The 21206-nt window shown below is 38.8% G+C and overlaps 1 protein-coding gene across 1 annotated transcript in view; it reads right to left on the minus strand.

Annotated features, from left to right (window-relative positions):
• The window catches only part of LOC141174294 (cadherin-8), a 650627-nt gene that overhangs the window by 93615 nt on the left and 535806 nt on the right, over positions 1-21206 (minus strand). Inside the window, exons 9-10 of the mRNA XM_073659153.1 lie at positions 10400-10521; positions 593-710 (exon numbers count right to left, since the gene is read on the minus strand). Coding sequence (XP_073515254.1) covers positions 593-710; positions 10400-10521 — 240 coding nt within the window. The remainder of the gene's footprint in view (positions 1-592; positions 711-10399; positions 10522-21206) is intronic.

The following is a 21206-nucleotide window of genomic DNA, read 5'->3' on the forward strand; positions in this document are numbered from 1 at the left end:
TGACAGGTAAAGGGGAAAAGAAGAGTCATGGAGGACCTGATAACTGACAATGGGGATGGCGGTACCAGTGTGTGGTAAGATGAGTATTATTACTGGCACTCTATGGTTCAACAAAAATGGCCACCAGTTTGCTGAATTTTCACACAGCAAATTGCAAAATTTACAGGTTTTTGTAAGGAGAATTCAATTATACTTGAATAAATTTGTTCATCTCTACTTAAGGCATAACCTCGATCTTTTTGCACCATTAAAGTGGTTGATCTCCATAGTGCTGATCTTCTAATTAATGAGATAAAATCTCCATATCTTTAAGAAAATGCAAGAAATTGTACTTTTACATAAACTGGAGAATTTACCACTGTCTTTTGGTATCACATTGCACTTTGTGGACCACTGATGCTGTTGCTCTCCATGGTGCTGACTACCAAAAGATATACAAGTAGTCATGCTGAAACGCCAGCTGTCTCAGCTTCAAACGTGACATTAACAATGGGTCCAATGTTTTTTCTTCACACATTTGAACAAGCTGGAATGATTCAATATTTCTCTGTAATAATTTAGCCATAAGATTGACTACATTTCATAGTTTTACCTTCATTATTCTTGATAGTGAAGTTTGGATTATTGACCATTTCTGGTAGAAGACTGTAAAAGAAGTAGTGTCCATTTCTTGGGTCATCCTTATCAATGGCACTGACAGTCTGGATGATCTGAAATCAAAGAAAAACTATAATGAAGGGCTTTGTTTTAAACAAAAAAAACAACTATATTTTAGTGCTACAGGACTATCCACTCACACTTACGATCATTATTGTAAAGTTCATTCACTGTTGATCCTCATGTCATTGCAGTAAGCATGCTACAGAATACCTCCAGTGGACAATATCTATATGTCTGTCTATATATCATAGTTCTCTTTCCTGCAGCCTATGACATGTACTCACACATTGTGCTATTGTCTCCACCGCGGTCTCTTCTTCCCCCAGCAAGATATGTTTTCTCTTCCTCCTTCATGGAGTTTAAATCCGGAAAGAGATCAGAGAATATCCTGAAGTGAGTGTCCCTCACTGCTAAATATTTGGTGCCGTGTAGCAGGAAGTGGGTCTCTTCCTCCAGGGCCTCCAGGTCACAGTGTGGGCACAGTCTGTATTCCATGTGCTTGTAGCTCTGTCTGTGCCAGACGGACTTGAAGGACAGATTGTAGGCACTGAGTCTATGCTGGTTCAGGATCTGGTGGTCTTTCATATCCGGGAGTTTCCTCCAGTCACTGATGTATCTCTCCTGGCCCTCATCTACCATCTTCCTGATTATGGCTTTTGTCAGGCTGCTGTGATTGGTCAGGTTGGGTTTGGGTGAGCTGTTCCGAAGGTCCTGGTTTGGGTGGATCACCTATATGTAGCAGGGCCTTATGGTGATGGTAGCTCAGGCAGCTGCTATGTAGGTGAACCAGGAAGGACAGTGTCCTCTTCAGAACTGCTAGGTGTAGAAGGAATCTTCCCAGCTCAGCCCAACAGGCACTGTTGGTGGTGCTCCGTTGGACCTGGAGAAGGTGCTTACAGAATTCCAGGTGGCATATTTCTGTTGGGCTGGAGTCCCACATTGACCAGTCTGAGTATGTGTGAGGGCCCCAGACTACACCACCGTACAGGAGGATTGGGGCGATGATGGCATCAAAGACTTTTAGCCAGATCCTCACTGGCAGCTTCAGATGGTAGAGTTTCCTTTGGATGGCATAGAAGGTTTTGCAGGCCTTGTCCTTCAGGGTCTCTATGGCTTGTCTGAAGCTCCCTGACTGGTGAATTTCCAGGCCCAGGTAGGTGTATTTTTCCCTTCTTGTAAGAGTACAGCTGTTTAGTACAAATGGAGGGTGCTGGTCTATCTATCTATCTATCCTGTCACAATCTATCTCTGTATTTATCTATCTATCTATCTATCAATCTATCGTGTCACATTCTATCTCTCTATTTATCTATCTATCTATCTATCTATCCTGTCACAATCTATCTCTCTATTTATCTATCTATCTATCTATCTATCTATCTATCTATCTATCCTGTCACAATCTATCTCTCTATTTATCTATCTATCTATCCTGTCACAATCTATCTCTCTATTTATCTATCTATCTATCTATCCTGTCACAATCTATCTCTCTATCTATCTATCTATCTATCTATCTATCTATCTATCCTGTCACAATCTATCTCTCTATCTATCTATCTATCTATCCTGTCACAATCTATCTCTCTATTTATCTATCTATCTATCTATCCTGTCACAATCTATCTATCTATCTATCTATCTATCCTGTCACAATCTATCTCTCTATCTATCTATCTATCTATCTATCTATCTATCCTGTCACAATCTATCTCTCTATCTATCTATCTATCTATCTATTTATCCTGTCACAATCTATCTCTCCATTTATCTATCTATCCTGTCACAATCTATCTATCTATCTATCTATCTATCCTGTCACAATCTATCTCTCTATTTATCTATCTATCTATCTATCCTGTCACAATCTACCTCTCTATTTATCTATCTATCTATCTATCCTGTCACAATCTATCTATCTATCTATCTATCTATCTATCTATCTATCTATCTATCTATCCTGTCACAATCTATCTCTCTATTTATCTATCTATCTATCTATCTATCCTGTCACAATCTATCTCTCTATCTATCTATCTATCTATCTATCCTGTCACAATCTATCTCTCTATTTATCTATCTATCTATCTATCCTGTCACAATCTATCTCTCTATTTATCTATCTATCTATCTATCTATCTATCTATCTATCTATCCTGTCACAATCTATCTATCTATTTATCTATCTATCTATCTATCTATCTATCCTGTCACAATCTATCTCTCTATTTATCTATCTATCTATCCTGTCACAATCTATCTCTCTATTTATCTATCTATCTATCTATCTATCTATCTATCTATCTATCTATCCTGTCACAATCTATCTCTCTATTTATCTATCTATCCTGTCACAATCTATCTATCTATCTATCTATCTATCTATCTATCTATCTTGTCACAATCTATCTCTCTATTTATCTATCTATCTATCTATCTATCTATCCTGTCACAATCTATCTCTCTATTTATCCAACTGCTATCTAGAATCTGTCCTATTTTTACAGGAAATCAAACAGATACCTTGCAGAGTAGTCCATTAAATCCATATTGGTGATTTAAAACCCTTTTAAAAGCCCCTACTTTTCTTTTGTTTTTTTTCCAGAAGGTAGACCACACACTAGAAGCCTTAGAGATACTCTGAAAGCTCCGTATGTCCACGATGCAAACCTATTATAACAGTTCACTAAAAGGCACTACAACCTACTAAGTAATCCTCCATGAAATGAAATTAGAGTACTAGGCACATCTATTGTTTTTTTTTTAATTTAACCACCAAAATATTTTGGCAAAGTACATGGGGAATAAAAGAATGAAAATCAAATGAAAATTCATGGATGTAAGTGGATTAAAAAAGTAATAGAGTGTTTGTGATGCAGAAAAAATCCTTGTTCTTATTCTTTTGTTACCTTTCTTGCCCTGTTACTTGTTCTTATTCTTTAGTTACTTTTTTGCACTGTTACTTGTTCTTATTCTTTAGTTACCTTTCTTGCCCTGTTACTTTTTCGTATTCTTTAGTTACCTTTCTTGCCCTGTTACTTGTTCTTATTCTTAGTTACCTTTCTTGCCCTGTTACTTGTTCTTATTCTTTAGTTACCTTTCTTGCCTTATTACTTTTTCTTATTCTTTAGTTACCTTACTTGCCCTATTACTTGTTCTTTATTCTTTAGTTAACTTTCTTGCCCTGTTACTTGTTCGTATTCTTTAGTTACCTTTCTTGCCTTGTTACTTTTTCTTATTCTTTAGTTACCTTACTTGCCCTGCTACTTTTTCTTATTCTTTAGTTGCCTTTCTTGCCCTGTTAATTGCTCTTATTCTTTAGTTACCTTTTTTGCCCTGTTACTTTTTCTTATTCTTTAGTTGCCTTTCTTGCCCTGTTAATTGCTCTTATTCTTTAGTTACCTTTCTTGCCCTGTTACTTTTTCTTATTCTTTAGTTACCTTACTTGCCCTTTTACTTTTTCTTATTCTTTAGTTACCTTACTTGCCCTGTTACTTGTTCTCATTCTTTAGTTACTTTTCTTGCCCTGTTACTTTTTCTTATTCTTTAGTTACCTTTCTTGCCTTGTTACTTGTTCTTATTCTTTAGTTACCTTTCTTGCCTTGTTACTTTTTCTTATTCTTTAGTTACCTTTCTTGCCCTGTTACTTGTTCTTATTCTTTAGTTACCTTTCTTGCCCTGTTACTTGCTCTTATTCTTTAGTTACCTTTCTTGCCCTGTTACTTGTTCTTATTCTTTAGTTACCTTACTTGCCCTGTTACTTGTTCTCATTCTTTAGTTACTTTTTTTGCCCTGTTAATTTTTCTTATTTTTTAGTTACCTTTCATGCCCTGTTACTTGCTCTCACTCTTTAGTTACCTTTCTTGCCCTGTTACTTTTTATTATTCTTTAGTTACCTTTCTTGCCCTGTTACTTGCTCTTATTCTTTAGTTACCTTTCTTGCCCTGTTACTTTTTATTATTCTTTAGTTACCTTTCTAGCCCTATTACTTTTTATTACTCTTTAGTTACCTTTCTTGCCCTGTTACTTTTTCTTATTCTTTATTTACCTTTCTTGCCCTGTTACTTTTTCTTATTCTTTAGTTATCTTTCTTGCCCTGTTACTTTTTCTTATTCTTTAATTACCTTTCTTGCCCTGTTACTCGTTCTTATTCTTTAGTTACCTTTCTTGCCCTGTTGCTTTTTCTTATTCTTTAGTTACCTTTCTTGCCCTGTTACTTTTTCTTATTCTTTAGTTACCTTTCTTGCCCTGTTACTTTTTCTTATTCTTTAGTTATCTTTCTTGCCCTGTTACTTTTTCTTATTCTTTAATTACCTTTGTTGCCCTGTTACTCGTTCTTATTCTTTAGTTACCTTCCTTGCCCTATTACTTTTTCTTATTCTTTAGTTATCTTTCTTGCCCTGTTACTTTTTCTTATTCTTTAATTACCTTTCTTGCCCAGTTACTTTTTCTTATTCTTTAATTACCTTTCTTGCCCTGTTACTCGTTCTTATTCTTTAATTACCTTTCTTGCCCTGTTACTCGTTCTTATTCTTTAGTTACCTTCCTTGCCCTGTTACTATTTCTTATTCTTTAGTTACCTTACTTGCCCTGTTACTTGTTCTTATTCTTTAGTTACCTTTCTTGCCCTGTTACTTGCTCTTATTCTTTAGTTACCTTTCTTGCCCTGTTACTCGTTCTTATTCTTTTGTTGCCTTTCTTGCCCTGTTACTTTTCTTATTCTTTAGTTCCCTTTCTTGCCCTTTTTGCACAGAGGAGGTAGCATCAGCTTTTAGGACCACTTGTGCATTTTCTCGTTGGTGCAGGCAGCTTAAAAGCTCATATATGGAATATACTGTGGCCTTTAAAAGCATAATCTTTTCTACAAATTCTATTGATTTTCTCTTTACTAACTCTATTTTTTTCCAGTTAACATGATCTTTTATTCTCCCCATTGAAATTCATTGACGACCCATGATCTTTAAATTAAAGGACAAGGGTGAGAACCTGACACAAGACCTCTATCTGCAGGTACGAGGGGGCAGATATCTATATCCGTAAAAATGTTTTATTTTGCTTTTTTCATCCTGTTTTGAAGAGACATGTTTTTTTTATAGGCTTAATGATTTATTTTATACCTCTTAAAAGGTCACACAAACAGCATTATGGGTAAATGTGTCATTTATCTATCTGTTGTCGCAATGTATGAGCTGTTTCCATAAGGGGGTGGAGGTGGAGAGTGTGATGTGTCTCAGGGTGTACAAGAGAGATGAGGGGCTGTATACTGTGTGTGTAGGTGTATGGTATAGATGAATAATTATATACAGTGTGGAGTGAAGTTGATTGCATCATATAGGAGCTTCAGAAGCATTCAGATTTGTATTGTAAATTTGTCATTTAAATGGTTACTATGTGGAGATAAAAATTAATTTCAAGCTATATCCTGTCTATAAAAATGAAGGATCGTATCCCATTATACCTTTTTATATTGTAACTTCATATGATTTTACTATTTCTCACTGTGACCTCACGTAAATAAGAAAAGTACCCCACCGAAAGGTAACTTATTCAGCCAACCAGTACCCAATCAATAGTTGCCAATGACTGAGCATTCAGGCCGAAAGACATCTTAGGTGTATAGGCACCTTCAAACTCCTTACACCAGTGTTCCCCAACTCCAGTCCTAAAAGCCCACCAACAGGTCATGCTTTCAGGATTTCCTTAGTATAACACAGGTGATGAAATTATTGCCTGTGCAGGTGATATAATTATCACCTGTGCAATACTAAGGAAATCCTGAAAACATGACCTGTTGGTGGGCCTTGAGGACTGGAGTTGTGGAACACTGCCCTACACCAACTGTATGTCTGCAAATAAGAAAAGCACCCCACTAAAAGGTAACTCATTCAGTCAACCAATACCCAATCAGCAGATGACGAATGACTGAGCGTTGAGGCCAAAAGACATCTAGGTTGTATAGGCAACTTCAAACTCCTTACACCAGCTGTTTCTCCACAAATATGAAAAGTACCCCACAGAATAAACTCATTCTGCCAACCATTACCCTTTTCAATCTTGGCCAAAATATAAATTGCCCAGAATAATACATTATGCATGGTGCTGAGACAATCGCTGCCAATATGTAATGAATTAGTTTAAAAAAGTTGGTGATAAAGTGCAAGAGCAATCGCTGTGCGATAAATATAGTTGAATTAATTAATGCCATTAATCCAATAATCAAAGGAGAAATGACAATAAAGAGCAAGAAGTGCAAAAATGTTGACATAGGCAATGCATCACATGCAGCTAGAAAGACTGCGATACTACGATGTGAGTTTTGGGCAAACTTTTTCAAGGGGCAATGAGGTTGCACCAATTACACATTTATCGACTGTAATGATCAATAATTGTACTCCCAAGAAGCATCTTTCCATTTACGTTCATACCACATGCAATACCACTTAAGAGCACTTGAGCTAAAAAATTATGAACTTGTGTTCCCGAGAGTCGAGATGACAAAAAGGAAAAGTATCATCAATAATGTTTCTTTATCCGGCACAGACAATAGAATAGACTTTATGTTTCTGTAAGGTTTTATAACTTTTATTAATATTTACTTTCACGATATAAAAATATATAAAATAAATAGAAGAAGACTATAGATTCATAAAAAATATCGGAAAACGAAGAGTAATTTTGGAAAAGTTCAAGTGATTGGATAACACAAGAAATTGACTATTAAAGGGTGCAGGTAGAGATAACTAAGGCCAGGGATGAATCATGCCCTCTGTTCGATACTTATTTTTTTCTTATCTGTCAAGTTCAATATTCCAGTACCAAGTAACTACTATACATAGAGTTCTTAAAAGGGAAAGCTTGTCATCCGCTGTACAAGGCTTGTCTAAAAATGACATCCGTAATCATAATAATGCACAATTAATGCTGCTAATTAGGACACAATTGAGTCACCTGCAAAGATAATTTCATAGATATTTTTATTGCATTTGTCGTTGCTTACTGCATTGTAAGAATTAATAAGTTCCAGGAAATTCACAGTTTTTATAACTCTGTGGATTTTTATTTGACTTTTTGATAGGCTACAACCTGGAAGTTATCGATAATGAATTGCTTCTACTGTTGATACATCTGTAAATATGGACAACTTGGTCTCTCTCAATCCATGGATAGGTGAGCTGTAATATAATCTTAAGAAGTGGGTAACCCAAAAATGCATCAAGAATATATTACTATGGAATAGTCTACTGATTTGAATAGGAGGCGGATGTGCAGTACCAAACCCTGGCCACTACCAGAGACGGAGAAGGTCGGCAGGTGAGTACTTCCAGCTGCCACCGCCACCGATGACACTTGATCAGTAAGGGTTCCGGGTGTCGGATCTCAACCAACCAGATATTGATGACCTATCCTGAGGATAGAACATCAATGTAAAAGTAGTGGACAACCTCTTTAAGGCTACGGCCCCACTATCAGTATTTGATCAGAATTCGGTCAGTATTTTTTCTCAGGAGTGGGAGCCAAAACCAGGTGAGGAACAATCAGAGAAAATGTATAATAGAAACAAGTGCACCACTTCTATATTTTTGACCAACTCTTGGTTTTGACTCCTACTCATGAGAAAAAATACTGACTAAATACTGATAGTGAGGCCGTGGCATAAGGGTGTTTTCTGTTTTCGGACAACCCCGATCCACCAGCTTCAGTTTGTTTAAAAAATTAATAGACTGCTATTCTCAGTCTCCATGGGACCAATTCTGTCTCTGCCAGTGGCTCAATGTTTGTTATTGTCTGCAGAGCTGGTGTCATCTCAATGGAGCTGCAGTCAATCGATTAATTCAGCTACTGCAAGCGGCTCTTGCCATCAACTCTGATCTCACTGATTGGCTGCATTGCAGCCAATAACAGACACCAGGAGCAACATCGGAGACCAGGAGCGATGGAGCAGGGGAGGGCGAGCAAAGAACAGTTTGTACTTAGAAAAAAAACTGCTGACAGGGGTATTGTAAAATGAGAAAACACAATTAAAGGGAATCTGTCAGCAGGTTTTTGCTATGTACTCTGACAGTAGAATGATGTAGGGACAGAGATTCTGATTACAGTGATGTCTCACTTAGTTTAGTAGTTGTGACACAATCACAGTTTTCTCAGCTGCAGATCTAGCAGTGCTCAGAATGCTGAGCTGTGTATAACCCCACCCACATGAGCTCGGAATGCTGAGCTGTGTATAACCCCGCCCACACCCCTGATTGGCCCGTTTCTGTGTACATTGTATAATGACAGAAAAAAGCTAATCAGTGCTGGGGGCGCGGCAGGAACAGGAGGCATGACACACCTAGTCCTGTAGTGATAATCTCCAGCTGTTCAAACACTGATTGTACTGAATCAGTAACACACAGCCCAGTAAGTGACACATCATTGTAATCAAGTTCTCTACTCCTACATTATAATGCTTTCAGATTATATAGCAAAAAACCTGCTGATAGATTCCCTTACGGGAAAGGACAGTTCAGGACTTTAAGGGTATGAATATTTTCCCCAAATCCTCAATTCTCAGAGAATATTCAACTGAAAAAAAATCCGTTTGCAATATGCAATGCTTCTGACCTTTTACTATCCCCCTGTCAATTTTGGTAAATTGGTGCTACTATACTATATGTAATAGACAAATTACTGGAAACTGTAACAAGTGACATTTAACTCATATCTACAGCCTATATCATGTCTCATTGACAGGTGGAAGTCTTACCACTTTGATTTCCACTGTCAAAAAGCAAGGAATTTTTTGGTCTATTAGTTTCTAAGAGTTATGGAAACTGCAGAGTAGATCATCTCTATTGTGGTTCCTTTTTACAGTTGCCAAAAATGTGATTCTGCTGCTAAACTATAATCTCAGATCACATGCTCTACTAGTAGGTAGATATCCAAAATGTGGGTTCTGCACAAAAACACTGTTTATCCTATAGATACTCCCTTAAAGGCTAGGTAAACTTTCATATTTTTATTTTTTATTTTTCATCTGCTTTCTAAATGCAAAGAAAAGCAATTTTCAAAATAGTCATTTTAAAATTGTTCTGTCCACATGTTCTTTGAGTGCTTTTGGAATAATGTTACAAATCCATCACAGCTCTTGCTCCATTCTGATGAGTCTCTCTGCTCTTTTTTACCCTTTTCTCAGTGTTAGACATAGCATCAGGGAGAGGGCTGAACACAGATCTCCATTCAGCCTATATTACTGGGAGAGACACTCCCTCCTTGAATACACACAGACCTCCCATTCAGCCTATATTCCTGGGAGAGACACTCCCTCCCTGGATACACACCGACCTCCTATCCAGTCTATATTCCTGGGAGGAACAATTCCTTCCTGGATACACACAGACCTCCCATCCATCCTGTATTACTGGGAGAGACACTCCCTCCATGGATACACACAAACCTCCCCTCCAGCCTATATTCCAGGGAGAGACAATCCCACAAGACAAAAAACAGAAACTTGGATAAAACTGCAAACTGTACATCATGAGATGTGTGAATGAAGGAACAAATTAAGATGGCATCTTAAACTTAGTGCAATTTTATTAAGTAAAGTTATTCTTTCCATGTCAAACATCTTCATAGGCTTTAAGATTAGTTCAAAGTAGAGCAGTCAATAGGGTGTAAAGGATCATCACAAAGATAAATGAGTAAAATAGAAATATACTGATCACAATATTAATTTTCCATGATCGTATTATTCCCTTACCTGTCCAGGTTTACCGTTCTCGCACAGAAAAGCTTCGTAATCTGTTGCAAATTCTGGAGCGTTATCATTAACATCAAGAACCTTGATTGCAACTTGCACTCGTGATATTTGGCTGTGGTTTCCTAAAGTAAAAAAAAGAACAATAAAATGTTGAGCTGATAATATTAAAAGGACATTATATAAACTTTATTTTTAAACATCTGGAGTTAAAGTGCAAGAATAAAATGAGCCAATATTTCCCATCCACTGCATAGATCTTTAGTGAAGAAAAAATTGAATCGGGAAAGAGCAGATGAAGACCTTTAAGGAACAAGAAGGCGATGTACAGTGATGATATTTATTTTGTTTTACTTATTAGTTTTCTGAGAACCATGAATGATTATCGTCTATTTTTGCTCCTTTACATAAACCCACTTGTATTTGATGTTTTGACCTATGTGTCATCTGGATTATCCATCATATTAACATAATAGATGGCTACTTAACAAAATTATATTTTTTCAGGATTTTTATTGTTTTTTTTTCCCTAAAGCCTGTCTCTATAAAAGCATGGAAGGGCAATAGGCTCCCCTTTTTTGGGCTGTCCATTTTCTTTATATAGCTTTCCACGGATGGTTGACTGCTCAGTCGGGACCCAGTCCTACTCTACCCTTATCTATTTAGACTTCTACTGACACATAATGAGATAAACTAGAAGAATTAGGGACCGTCCCAATTGGGTCACCTTGTCGTGGTGGGATAGCTTTTATGCTTTTTTTATCAGAATAGTGTTAACTAAGTACCCTAATATATTTATATGTACTATATCTATTTATTTAGTTACAGGGTATATGCTCATTTTGTTTTTATTTCAGGTTCGGTTAAATGGCCAAAGTGTGAATCCACTCCTATGCATTTTACTTATACTAATATATGCTTTGGCTCATTTGTTTGGTTTTGCTTTAGAGGATAATGCATGAACCAGGGACTCTCTTTACAATTTCTCAAGTCCTTGCATCATGTACCGCTCTCATAAGTATGAAAGGATGTATAACACGATGTACACGCGGTGCCTGAGTGTTCAGTGAGGTTGCCCATGGTGTTAAAGTAGGACATCAAAAAGTCAGTACCATTTTGGAAAATTATCACTTATTCACTTGATAGATGATAACTTACTGATTTCTGGAGGTTCTATCACTGAGACCTCTAGCAATCCAGATTGCCTGTTGGAATAGAACAGCGATCGCACCCATATAACACCAATTCATTCATTCCCTATGGGATTGCCAGTGAGAGCTGAAAGCTGTAATCAACTATCTCCACCAGTCACATAGACAATGACTAAATATTTAGCCATCACTCTATTCTAAAGTTCAATTTATGGTCTTATTTTTGGGATCATGAGAATCCAAAGTAGAATCACAGATGGTCAGCAGTATATCATCAATACTGTTATTAGTTTATAACCTACTATGGTTGGAATAACCCTTTAAAAGCATGTTCCAGTCATTTTTATTTTGCAGTAGATACACAGTGCAACTGTCACGGGTGTGTCAGATGTGACAGACAGTCTCTCTGGATCTGGCTGTAGAAGATCACTGAGCTTAGCATTGCAGACGCCTTCTTGATCCTCTCATCTCTGTAGTATAGCTACATCCTTCTTCCTTTGGGACCCAGCAGCGACCTCCACCTTCTGCTGTTTATTGACACATTCTTTCTTGGTAGTTAAAAACTCAGTTTCTCCAGAGAGTTGCCAGTGCTAGTTGTATCTATCTCTGTGCAGGCTTGGAGCACTAGCAGTTGACTAGTTTCTTCTTTGGTGCCCTTGGAGGACAGTTGGCATTATCTCTATGGTGTCTGCTCAAGCTAAGCGCATCCCCTTTGTTTGTTTACCTTGTTGTATTTAGTTTGTAGTGGGGCTTGACAAGTGCTCACCCCGTCCCCTCCCTATCTAGGGCCAAGCTGTAGGGACATTCAGGGATTAGGTTCCTGCTCGGCGATAGGTGTGGTACTTATATAGGGACGATAGAAAAGGCAGGGTGATATTAGGTCTGCCTAGGTGTCTCCACTCCCCTTTTCCCTAGTTATTGGGCTTCCTTCCTCCTTTTCCCATCATTGTACAGTTGTGCATTCCCTCACCTTGCATCCCAGCAACATATATAGCACTGAGAAAACGTTTTAGGCATGTGTGAAAAAAAATCCAGTAAAATAAGAATGCTTTAAAAAAATATAAGTGTTAATAGTTTATTTTTTTATTAATTAACAAAATGCAAAGTGAATGAACAAAAGAGAAATCTAAAGCAAATCAATATTTGATGTGAACACCCTTTACCTTCATCAATTATTCTAGATACACTTGCACAAATTTTGGAAGAGGGGTTGTCCCAAACATCTTGGAGAACTATCTACAGATCTTCTGTAGATGTAGGCTTACTAATATGCTTTTAATAATAGAAATGAAAGAAGACTATAAATGCACTGGCGCTTGGTTCTCAAATCTGTCCCCAGCTGCTTGTTCGGATAGCAACTTTCTCGTTTTGCCAAAAAATAATCTAAGCTATACCCTATGGTATCCAAGAGCTCGGCGTTCCCAACCAATAAAGTTCCAAATATTTATCAGAAATGAACACCTGAAGAAGCCCGGTCACAGCCGAAACACGTTGTAGTTTTACTACATTTTCAGTCATTTTTATTCATTCCTGGTGAACATTTTGAACTTGATTGGTTGGGAGCGCTGAGCACTTGGATTTTTCACCTTAGATCACACTCTGCAGGAATCCTTTCTTGAGGATATAACAACAGCACACCGGGTTCATTGCACCCCCTCTTACTCCCAATACAGTCATGGCCAAAAGTATTGGCACCCTTGAAATTGCTCCAGAAAATGAAAGCACTTTCGGCCATAACTGTGTATACGCATGTGGAGTTGAGCACCATTTGCACAATCTAGCCAAGTGGTAGACTTCTCTCATATTTTTGCCACATTTATCTCTACCTTTTGCACTCAGAAAGCATCACCTTTTCTCTCTTTCGCACATTGATAATCCATACTAACAGAAGATTTGTGGTTATTTCTCCAAGATGTTTGGAACAACTTTCCGGCCAAGTTTTCTCATAAGATGTGTGCAAGTGCAAGTGTACCTAGAAGAAATGATGAATGCCAAGGTCCGTCACACCAAATATTGAATTGATTTAGATTTCTCTTTTGTTCATTTACTATGTATCTTGCTAATTTATAAAAATAAACTATTAATACTTCTATTTTTGAAAGCATTCTGAATTTGCAGCATTTTTTCCACAACTTGCCTACAATTTTTGCACAGTACTTCAATAGTATTTTAATAGTTTTTTAGAGGCTGCAAACAGATTGCTAAACTAAAATGGGCAGAAAAGCATAAACATCATCGATTTTCCTGGAATAACCCTTCAATAAATTAACTGTACAATTTCCCTTAAGAACACTAGATTACTGGCGAGGTTATTTTCTTATGTTGAGGACAATCATAATAATTACAAATCTAAACCAGAACTTAGGCAACCAAGAAAAATGCAGTTTATAAAATGCACACCATGTCTACATGACTACAAAACGTGATTAATATTTTTCCTTTTTCTGTAAAATGTAAGTAAACAACATAGCAGATCTGAGATTAATTCCCCAAATACACTTTTATCAATCAAATCAATCCCCTAAATGCAATTTCCTGTGACATACTCTGCTAAAATTTAGACGAGTGATTTGGATCATCTTTGATCCTAGTCATGATTCATTCAATGATTAGATCCAAGGTCTGTTCTCTGAATGAATAGCATCTAGAAACAAAATCTGTTCGAGACTTTCCTCTCCATAATACAAGACACAAAATGTCAATAGTAATGGCCGAAACATATTTCTGCCTTGATTTATGAAGCGTCTATGGAGTTTGATTAATGTCTACTCTCTCTTCTGTCTATAATGCTATCACTTTTTCCCCGGGCTTGTACGGTACATTTCATTTTTGGATTATTGATATGTTGTGTAATATCTTTCCTGCTATATGTCTTCATGCTATATCACTGTTGGTTTTTTGATTCATGTATGGACAATCAATCAACTGGAAGAAGTAGAGATAGTTGTAGGTAGTGAACGAGAGGCCATAGTCAGTTTTCATAGAATGTCCTCTTGTATACTTTTTATTGGACTGGTTGCATTTAGAGAAGAGGAAACTTAATTTAGTAGAATTTAATTGTCCTACTTTTGAATATTCTCCAGAATACAGATTTTCTTCATTTCGCTCTGAGCGGCCACCATTTTGCTGAACCGCAGAGGACCAGACAGATGATAGACAAAAATTAATACACTCCTTTTTGCTCGTCTGTCCCATCACCCTCCCAGCCTGCCATCCAGTTCTCTATGCCCTTTTTCTTTTCCCGCCAAAAATGGAAGCTGGAACGTTTAGGCGGGCTGCGCTGCAGAAATGAAGAGCATTGGGATTCCAAAACATTTTTTTCCCTTACCAGACAATATTGTCCTATTTTGTGTGTGTTTTGTCCCTCTCCAGAGCTTCATAATTTTTTGATTTCCCCTAACTCAATTGAATACATTCTCTTTGGAATTTTCATTGGCTGGACAAGATTAAGGACCTCACCATGAGACATGCCCTCATGATGTATGTTGTGACAACATGATGTTGACAAAGCGTTTTGCCCGACTGCTGGAATGCGCATAGTGTTGTCAGAGCTTGTCAAGGCAGAAATAAGGGGAAAAAAGAGGAGAAGGAGGAGACAAAGGAGAAGGAGGAGCAGAATGAGGAGGAGAAAGAGAAGAAGAAGAGGAAAAAGAAGAAGAACAAGAAGAATGAGGATGGTGGGCAGAACAGGTAAGTGGTGAGACGTCAGAGCATAACAATGAAAATTGTATTCGCAGAGAATAACTTCACTGCGAACAGAATTTCCCTGTAAAATCCACTTGATTTGCCAAAATTGAATTTTTGCAGATCTACTTATCTTTAGTCATGTTACCTAACTTAATGAATTGTCAGGCGCATCTAATTACTTTTTAAAGAGGTCATCCAGCTTGAAATATGAATAAAGAGAAAATTTCAGCTCACCCTTGAGATGTAATCCCAGTCTGGCATGGAGCATGGCGTCCTCGCTGCTGCACAGCACCTGGGTCAATGAGGAAGTGAAGATAGATCCAGCTCAACACACCAGGCGATTAATTAAAATTCAACAATTTTTATTGGCAAATCCTTTTAAAAACTTGTAGAAAAGACAAAAAATGGACATCTCAGACGACAAAGCATATATTATGGGGTAGTGTGTATAAAAAATTCCATACGCGTTTCGAGTGAAAAACTCTTGAACACTGGCTATGAAAAAAAATATTCTGAACTGGACTTAAGTATACTAACAAATAATCATGGATACAAAAAACACATAAAAAAAATAAAGAAAATACCAATCACAGAGAAGACTAGACTGAATATATGAGAAGAAAAAGGTGGAAACAAAACAAAAAATGAACCCTGGCTACTCTGTGATTGGTATTTTCTTGATTGTCTCCATTTTTTGTGTTTTCTACAAGTTTTTAAAAGGATTTGCCAATAAAGATTGTTGAATTTTAATTAATTGCCCGGTGTGTTGAGCTGGATCCATCTTCACTTCCTCATTGATCCAGTTTGAAATGCCTTGTTTTCATATGATGAGTTAATAAAATGGAGTCCCCTTTGTTGGATTCTCATCTCTTGGTCAGGGTGGCTTGAACTCCTATTTGCTTGTGCAACATAGATAACTCCTTAAAGAGGGTGATGTAATATATGTTTAATTGTTGGAGTTATGACTACTAGGATCCCTACTGTTCATAAAAATGGCGATGACAAAATGACCTGTCTCAATGGAGTTGTACTGAGCATGTGCGATAACAGTTGATCACTTGAGATACAAGCAAGGGAATACCGTGTGATCTGTTTATTTTCTAAGGACCTTTCTAATAAGTAGTCCAAAATGGAGTACCAATTCAATGGCCAAATGGTGACATTGTTAATATATATGTACTGTATATATACACACATATATATATATATATATATATATATATATATATATATATATATATACAGTACAGAGGAAAAGTTTGGACACACCTTCTCATTTAAAGATTTTTCTGCATTTCCATGACTATGAAAATTGTACATTCCCACCGAAGGCATCAAAACTATGAATTAACACATGTGGAATTATATACTTAACAAAAAAGTGTGAAACAACTGAAAATATGTCTAAATATTTTAGGTTCTTCAAAGTAGCCACCTTTTGCTTTGATGACTGCTTTGCACACTCTTGGCATTCTCTTGATGAGCTTCAAGAGATAGTCACCGGAAATGGTCTTCCAACAATCTTAAAGGAGTTCCCAGAGATGCTTAGCACTTGTTGGCCCTTTTGCCGTCACTCTGTGGTCCAGCTCACCCCAAACCATCTCGATTGGGATCAGGTCTAGAGATGAGCGTTGTTCTACTCGAACTGTTCGCCAATCTCAAATTTGAGCTGTTTTGGGCGGTGTTCGAGCCGGTCGGCGAACACGAACAATTTGAGAAAAATTCGGCTGTTCGAGGTTATGTTCGATAACTGTTCGTGCACCGAAATCATTACTGGATTTTTTCTCAGTAATGATGAAAATTAATGTTAATACGCAGTTTGAGTGTACAGCGGGGCGGGGGGAGGGGCAGGGGATGGATCTCTGCAGGAACAATGAAGATCTCCATTTTTTTTTCTCTTTCCCGCATTTGCAGTGGGGAGGTGCAATCTGTCAGCCTATCAGCAGCGCACACACGGAGCGAAGTGCTTTTTTTCACACAAGCAAGGGCATGTGTGATTGACAGTGTATGTCACATGTCCTTGCCCTATAAGACCAAGCCATTTTCCCCGTCGCCACCATTTTCTCACTGCTGCAGCTGCGTGTTAGACGGCACCGCTGTTGCTGTGTGCGCTATACCTTGTTAATTTCAAGCCAATTTTCGCACAAATATACAGATAGCTTGGGAGTAGGGAATAGTTGTGATTGCAGTCCTTTTAAGGACTAGGTTACAGCATTTCCTACGACTTTTATCAGGCAGGTCTGTGCTCTTAAATAGATAGATTGTGGGAGTAAAGACTAATTGTAATTGGAGTCCTTTTCAGGACTAGGTTACATCAGTTCCTATCAGTTTTTGCCAGGCAGGTCTGTGCCAGTGCTGTGCAAGTTTTTTTCACAGCATTTGGCTGAATCTAGCAAAGCTAATCCTTTTTGGCCTATTGCAGAGTGTGTTAGTCAGTGGAGTAGCCTATCTGTGTTGCAAGATATACCACCTGTGTATAGAATACCAATTTTTTTACTGCACCTAGTGAAGTAAAATCTTTTGGGCATAGCATCATTCTATTAGTCCATCTATACTGACCTCCATCAGGTTGCAAACTGAATATATTTTTTTTCTGCATCTAGCTCTGAAAAAATATTTGGGCTTCTAGCAGTGTGTGGGACTTGGTCTATTAGTCCATCTATACTGACCTCCATCAGGTTGCAAATTAAAAATAATTTTTTTCTTCATTTAGCTCTGAAAAAATATTTGGGCTTCTAGCAGTGTGTGGGACTTGTTCTATTAGTCCTTCTATACTGACCTCCAGCAGGTTGCAAATTGAATATAATTTTTTTCTGCATCTAGCTCTGAAAAAATATTTGGGCTTCTAGCGGTGTGTGGGACTTGGTCTATTAGTCCATCTATACTGACCTCCATCAGGTTGCAAATTAAAAATAATTTTTTTCTGCATCTAGCTCTGAAAAAATATTTGGGCTTCTAGCAGTGTGTGGGACTTGGTCTATTAGTCCATCTATACTGACCTCCATCAGGTTGCAAATTAAAAATAATTTTTTTCTTCATTTATCTCTGAAAAAATATTTGGGCTTCTAGCAGCGTGTGGGACTTGTTCTATTAGTCCATCTATACTGACCTCCATCAGGTTGCAAATTAAAAATAATTTTTTTCTGCATCTAGCTCTGAAAAAATATTTGGGCTTCTAGCAGTGTGTGGGACTTGGTCTATTAGTCCATCTATACTGACCTCCATCAGGTTGCAAATTAAAAATAATTTTTTTCTGCATCTAGCTCTGAAAAAATATTTGGGCTTCTAGCAGTGTGTGGGACTTGGTCTATTAGTCCATCTATACTGACCTCCATCAGGTTGCAAATTGAATAAAAAAAATTTCTGCATCTAGCTCTGAAAAAATATTTGGGCTTCTAGCGGTGTGTGGGACTTGGTCTATTAGTCCATCTATACTGACCTCCATCAGGTTGCAAATTAAAAATAATTTTTTTCTGCATCTAGCTCTGAAAAAATATTTGGGCTTCTAGCAGTGTGTGGGACTTGGTCTATTAGTCCATCTATACTGACCTCCATCAGGTTGCAAATTGAATATAATTTTTTTCTGCATCTAGCTCTGAAAAAATATTTGGGCTTCTAGCGGTGTGTGGGACTTGGTCTATTAGTCCATCTATACTGACCTCCATCAGGTTGCAAATTAAAAATAATTTTTTTCTGCATCTAGCTCTGAAAAAATATTTGGGCTTCTAGCGGTGTGTGGGACTTGGTCTATTAGTCCATCTATACTGACCTCCATCAGGTTGCAAATTAATAATAATTTTTTTCTGCATCTAACCCAGCCAATAGTTTTGGCCTAATACCACAGTTTGGCCACTCAGCTCTGCTCGGTTACCATCCATTGTTTTTTTGTGCAAACAACTCCAGAGTTGTGAATTAGTTAACCACCAAAATGAGTGGAAAAAGGCCTGCTGCTGGTGGAAAGGGGAATAGGCGTGTTGGGAAGGGGAAAAAAGGTTGTGTCCGTGGGGTAGGTGCAGAAGAAAGACCATCTTCCAGCCAAACTAAAATGTCTACTTCTTTTAGCGGACAATGTGATAAGATCCCTTTCTTACGGCCACGCCAATCGCTACAAATTCCAGATGAGGCACAAAAACAGCAGGTGCTTCAACGGATATCAAGTGCTCCTTTAAGTGGGCTCTCCTCCACATCAACTTCAACATCACAAATACTCCAGTCCTCAAAGGTGTCACCCAAATCGCACTTGCTTCCTCACAGCTCCCAAATCTCCAGCTGTCCGTCTGAGTATGAGGTAGAACAGATGGTTGAGTCTGCAGAGCTGTTTACTCATACTATAGCCTGGGAATCAGAGGTCGACTCCAGCGCTTCTGTGAATCCAGACGAGGAAATGATCTGCACTGATGCCCAGAATCTTTATGAGTCGGATCCAGGACCAGACGCAGAAGGTTCTGACCATAATGTAGACCCTCATTCCCAAACTGTAACTCCTGTTGGTGGAGACAATGAGGAAGACGATGATAAGACTCAAATACCTGATTGGAGCGACAACTTTAGTTTTTTGTCAGGGCAGGAACAAGTTGGCTCTGAGGACGACGGGTGTGATAACGCACAGGGTGATGATGATGAGGTCGGAGATCCCACTTACTGTCAACCCACAGTCAGCCAAGAGATGAGGTCAGCAGAGGAGGTGGAGGAAGATGCTAGTGACGACAAGGTCAGGTTGCGCCTTCCTGGACAGAGACGTAGTACTGGAAGCACGTCAACAACTGCATCCTCAAACACAACTCTGCCTCTCACCACAAGTCATGGTGGCTCTTCAGGTCGCATGGGTGCTAAGCCTTGCATAGCCTGGGCATTTTTTCAGATCGATAAAGATGACCCAACTCGTGTTATCTGTAACATTTGGCAGCAAAAGCTAAGTAGAGGCCAAAAAATACATAGTTTGAGTACTTCATGCATGAACCGGCACATGGACATGAAGCATAAGTTGCAGTGGGAAGCTCAGTGTGCTACAATGCGGTCTAGCCGGCCGGGCCAACCACCGTCTGCCATATCTTGTGCATCCGCGGCCTCTTCATCCTCTGTGACTGGGGGGACAGCAGTCACACCTGTTTTGGGGCGCAGACCTGCCACCTCTTTACCCGCAACAGCCAGCGTGATTGGCAGGTCATCATTTTCTTTGGAGGTGGTAACACCAGCTGGTCTTGAGCGCTGTCCGACATCGATAGCACCACCTTTGGATCAAGGCAACCTAACATGTCCGCCTGCATCTTCCTCACAGACCGGCAGTTTGCCGGGGACACCCTTATCAACCCCGTCTAAGCACAATAGCCAGCCCTCGGTCCCTCAGATGTGGACAAGTAAAAGACCATTTCCTCCTAGCCATGAGAAAGCTAAGAGGTTGAATTTCACCATCTGCAAGCTCTTGGCTACAGAAATGCTGCCTTTCCGCCTGGTGGACACAGAGGATTTTCGAGACCTTATGTCCGTCGCAGTGCCCCAGTACCAGATGCCCAGTCGGCACTACTTCTCAAAGAAAGGTGTGCCTGCGCTCCACCAGCATGTCGCACACAACATCACCGCTTCTTTGAGAAACTCTGTGTGTGACAGGGTGCATTTCACCACAGACACTTGGACGAGTAGGCATGGACAGGGGCGTTACATGTCGCTGACTGGGCACTGGGTAACTATGGTGACAGCAGGACAAGGGGCTGCTGTCCAAGTCTTGCCGTCCCCACGAGTTGTGCGTCAATCCTCTTTATGTCATTTTTCCTCCACTGCTTCTGCCTCCTCAACCTCCTCTCGGTCTTCCACCTGCACCCAAAGCCTGTCTGGTCATGGCACAAGCTTTCTAACTGCGCAGAAGGGATCCTGCACACCTCCTTACTATGCTGGCAGTAGGGCTCAACGTCATCAGGCGGTTTTTACATTGAAATGTCTGGGAAATGTGAGTCACACAGCTGAGGAGTTGTGGT

The sequence above is a fragment of the Phyllobates terribilis genome, unplaced genomic scaffold, assembly GCF_046119375.1.
Source record: "Phyllobates terribilis strain yellow unplaced genomic scaffold, ASM4611937v1 Scaffold_13__5_contigs__length_258822181, whole genome shotgun sequence".
In the NCBI taxonomy this organism is placed as follows: Eukaryota; Metazoa; Chordata; class Amphibia; order Anura; family Dendrobatidae; genus Phyllobates; species Phyllobates terribilis.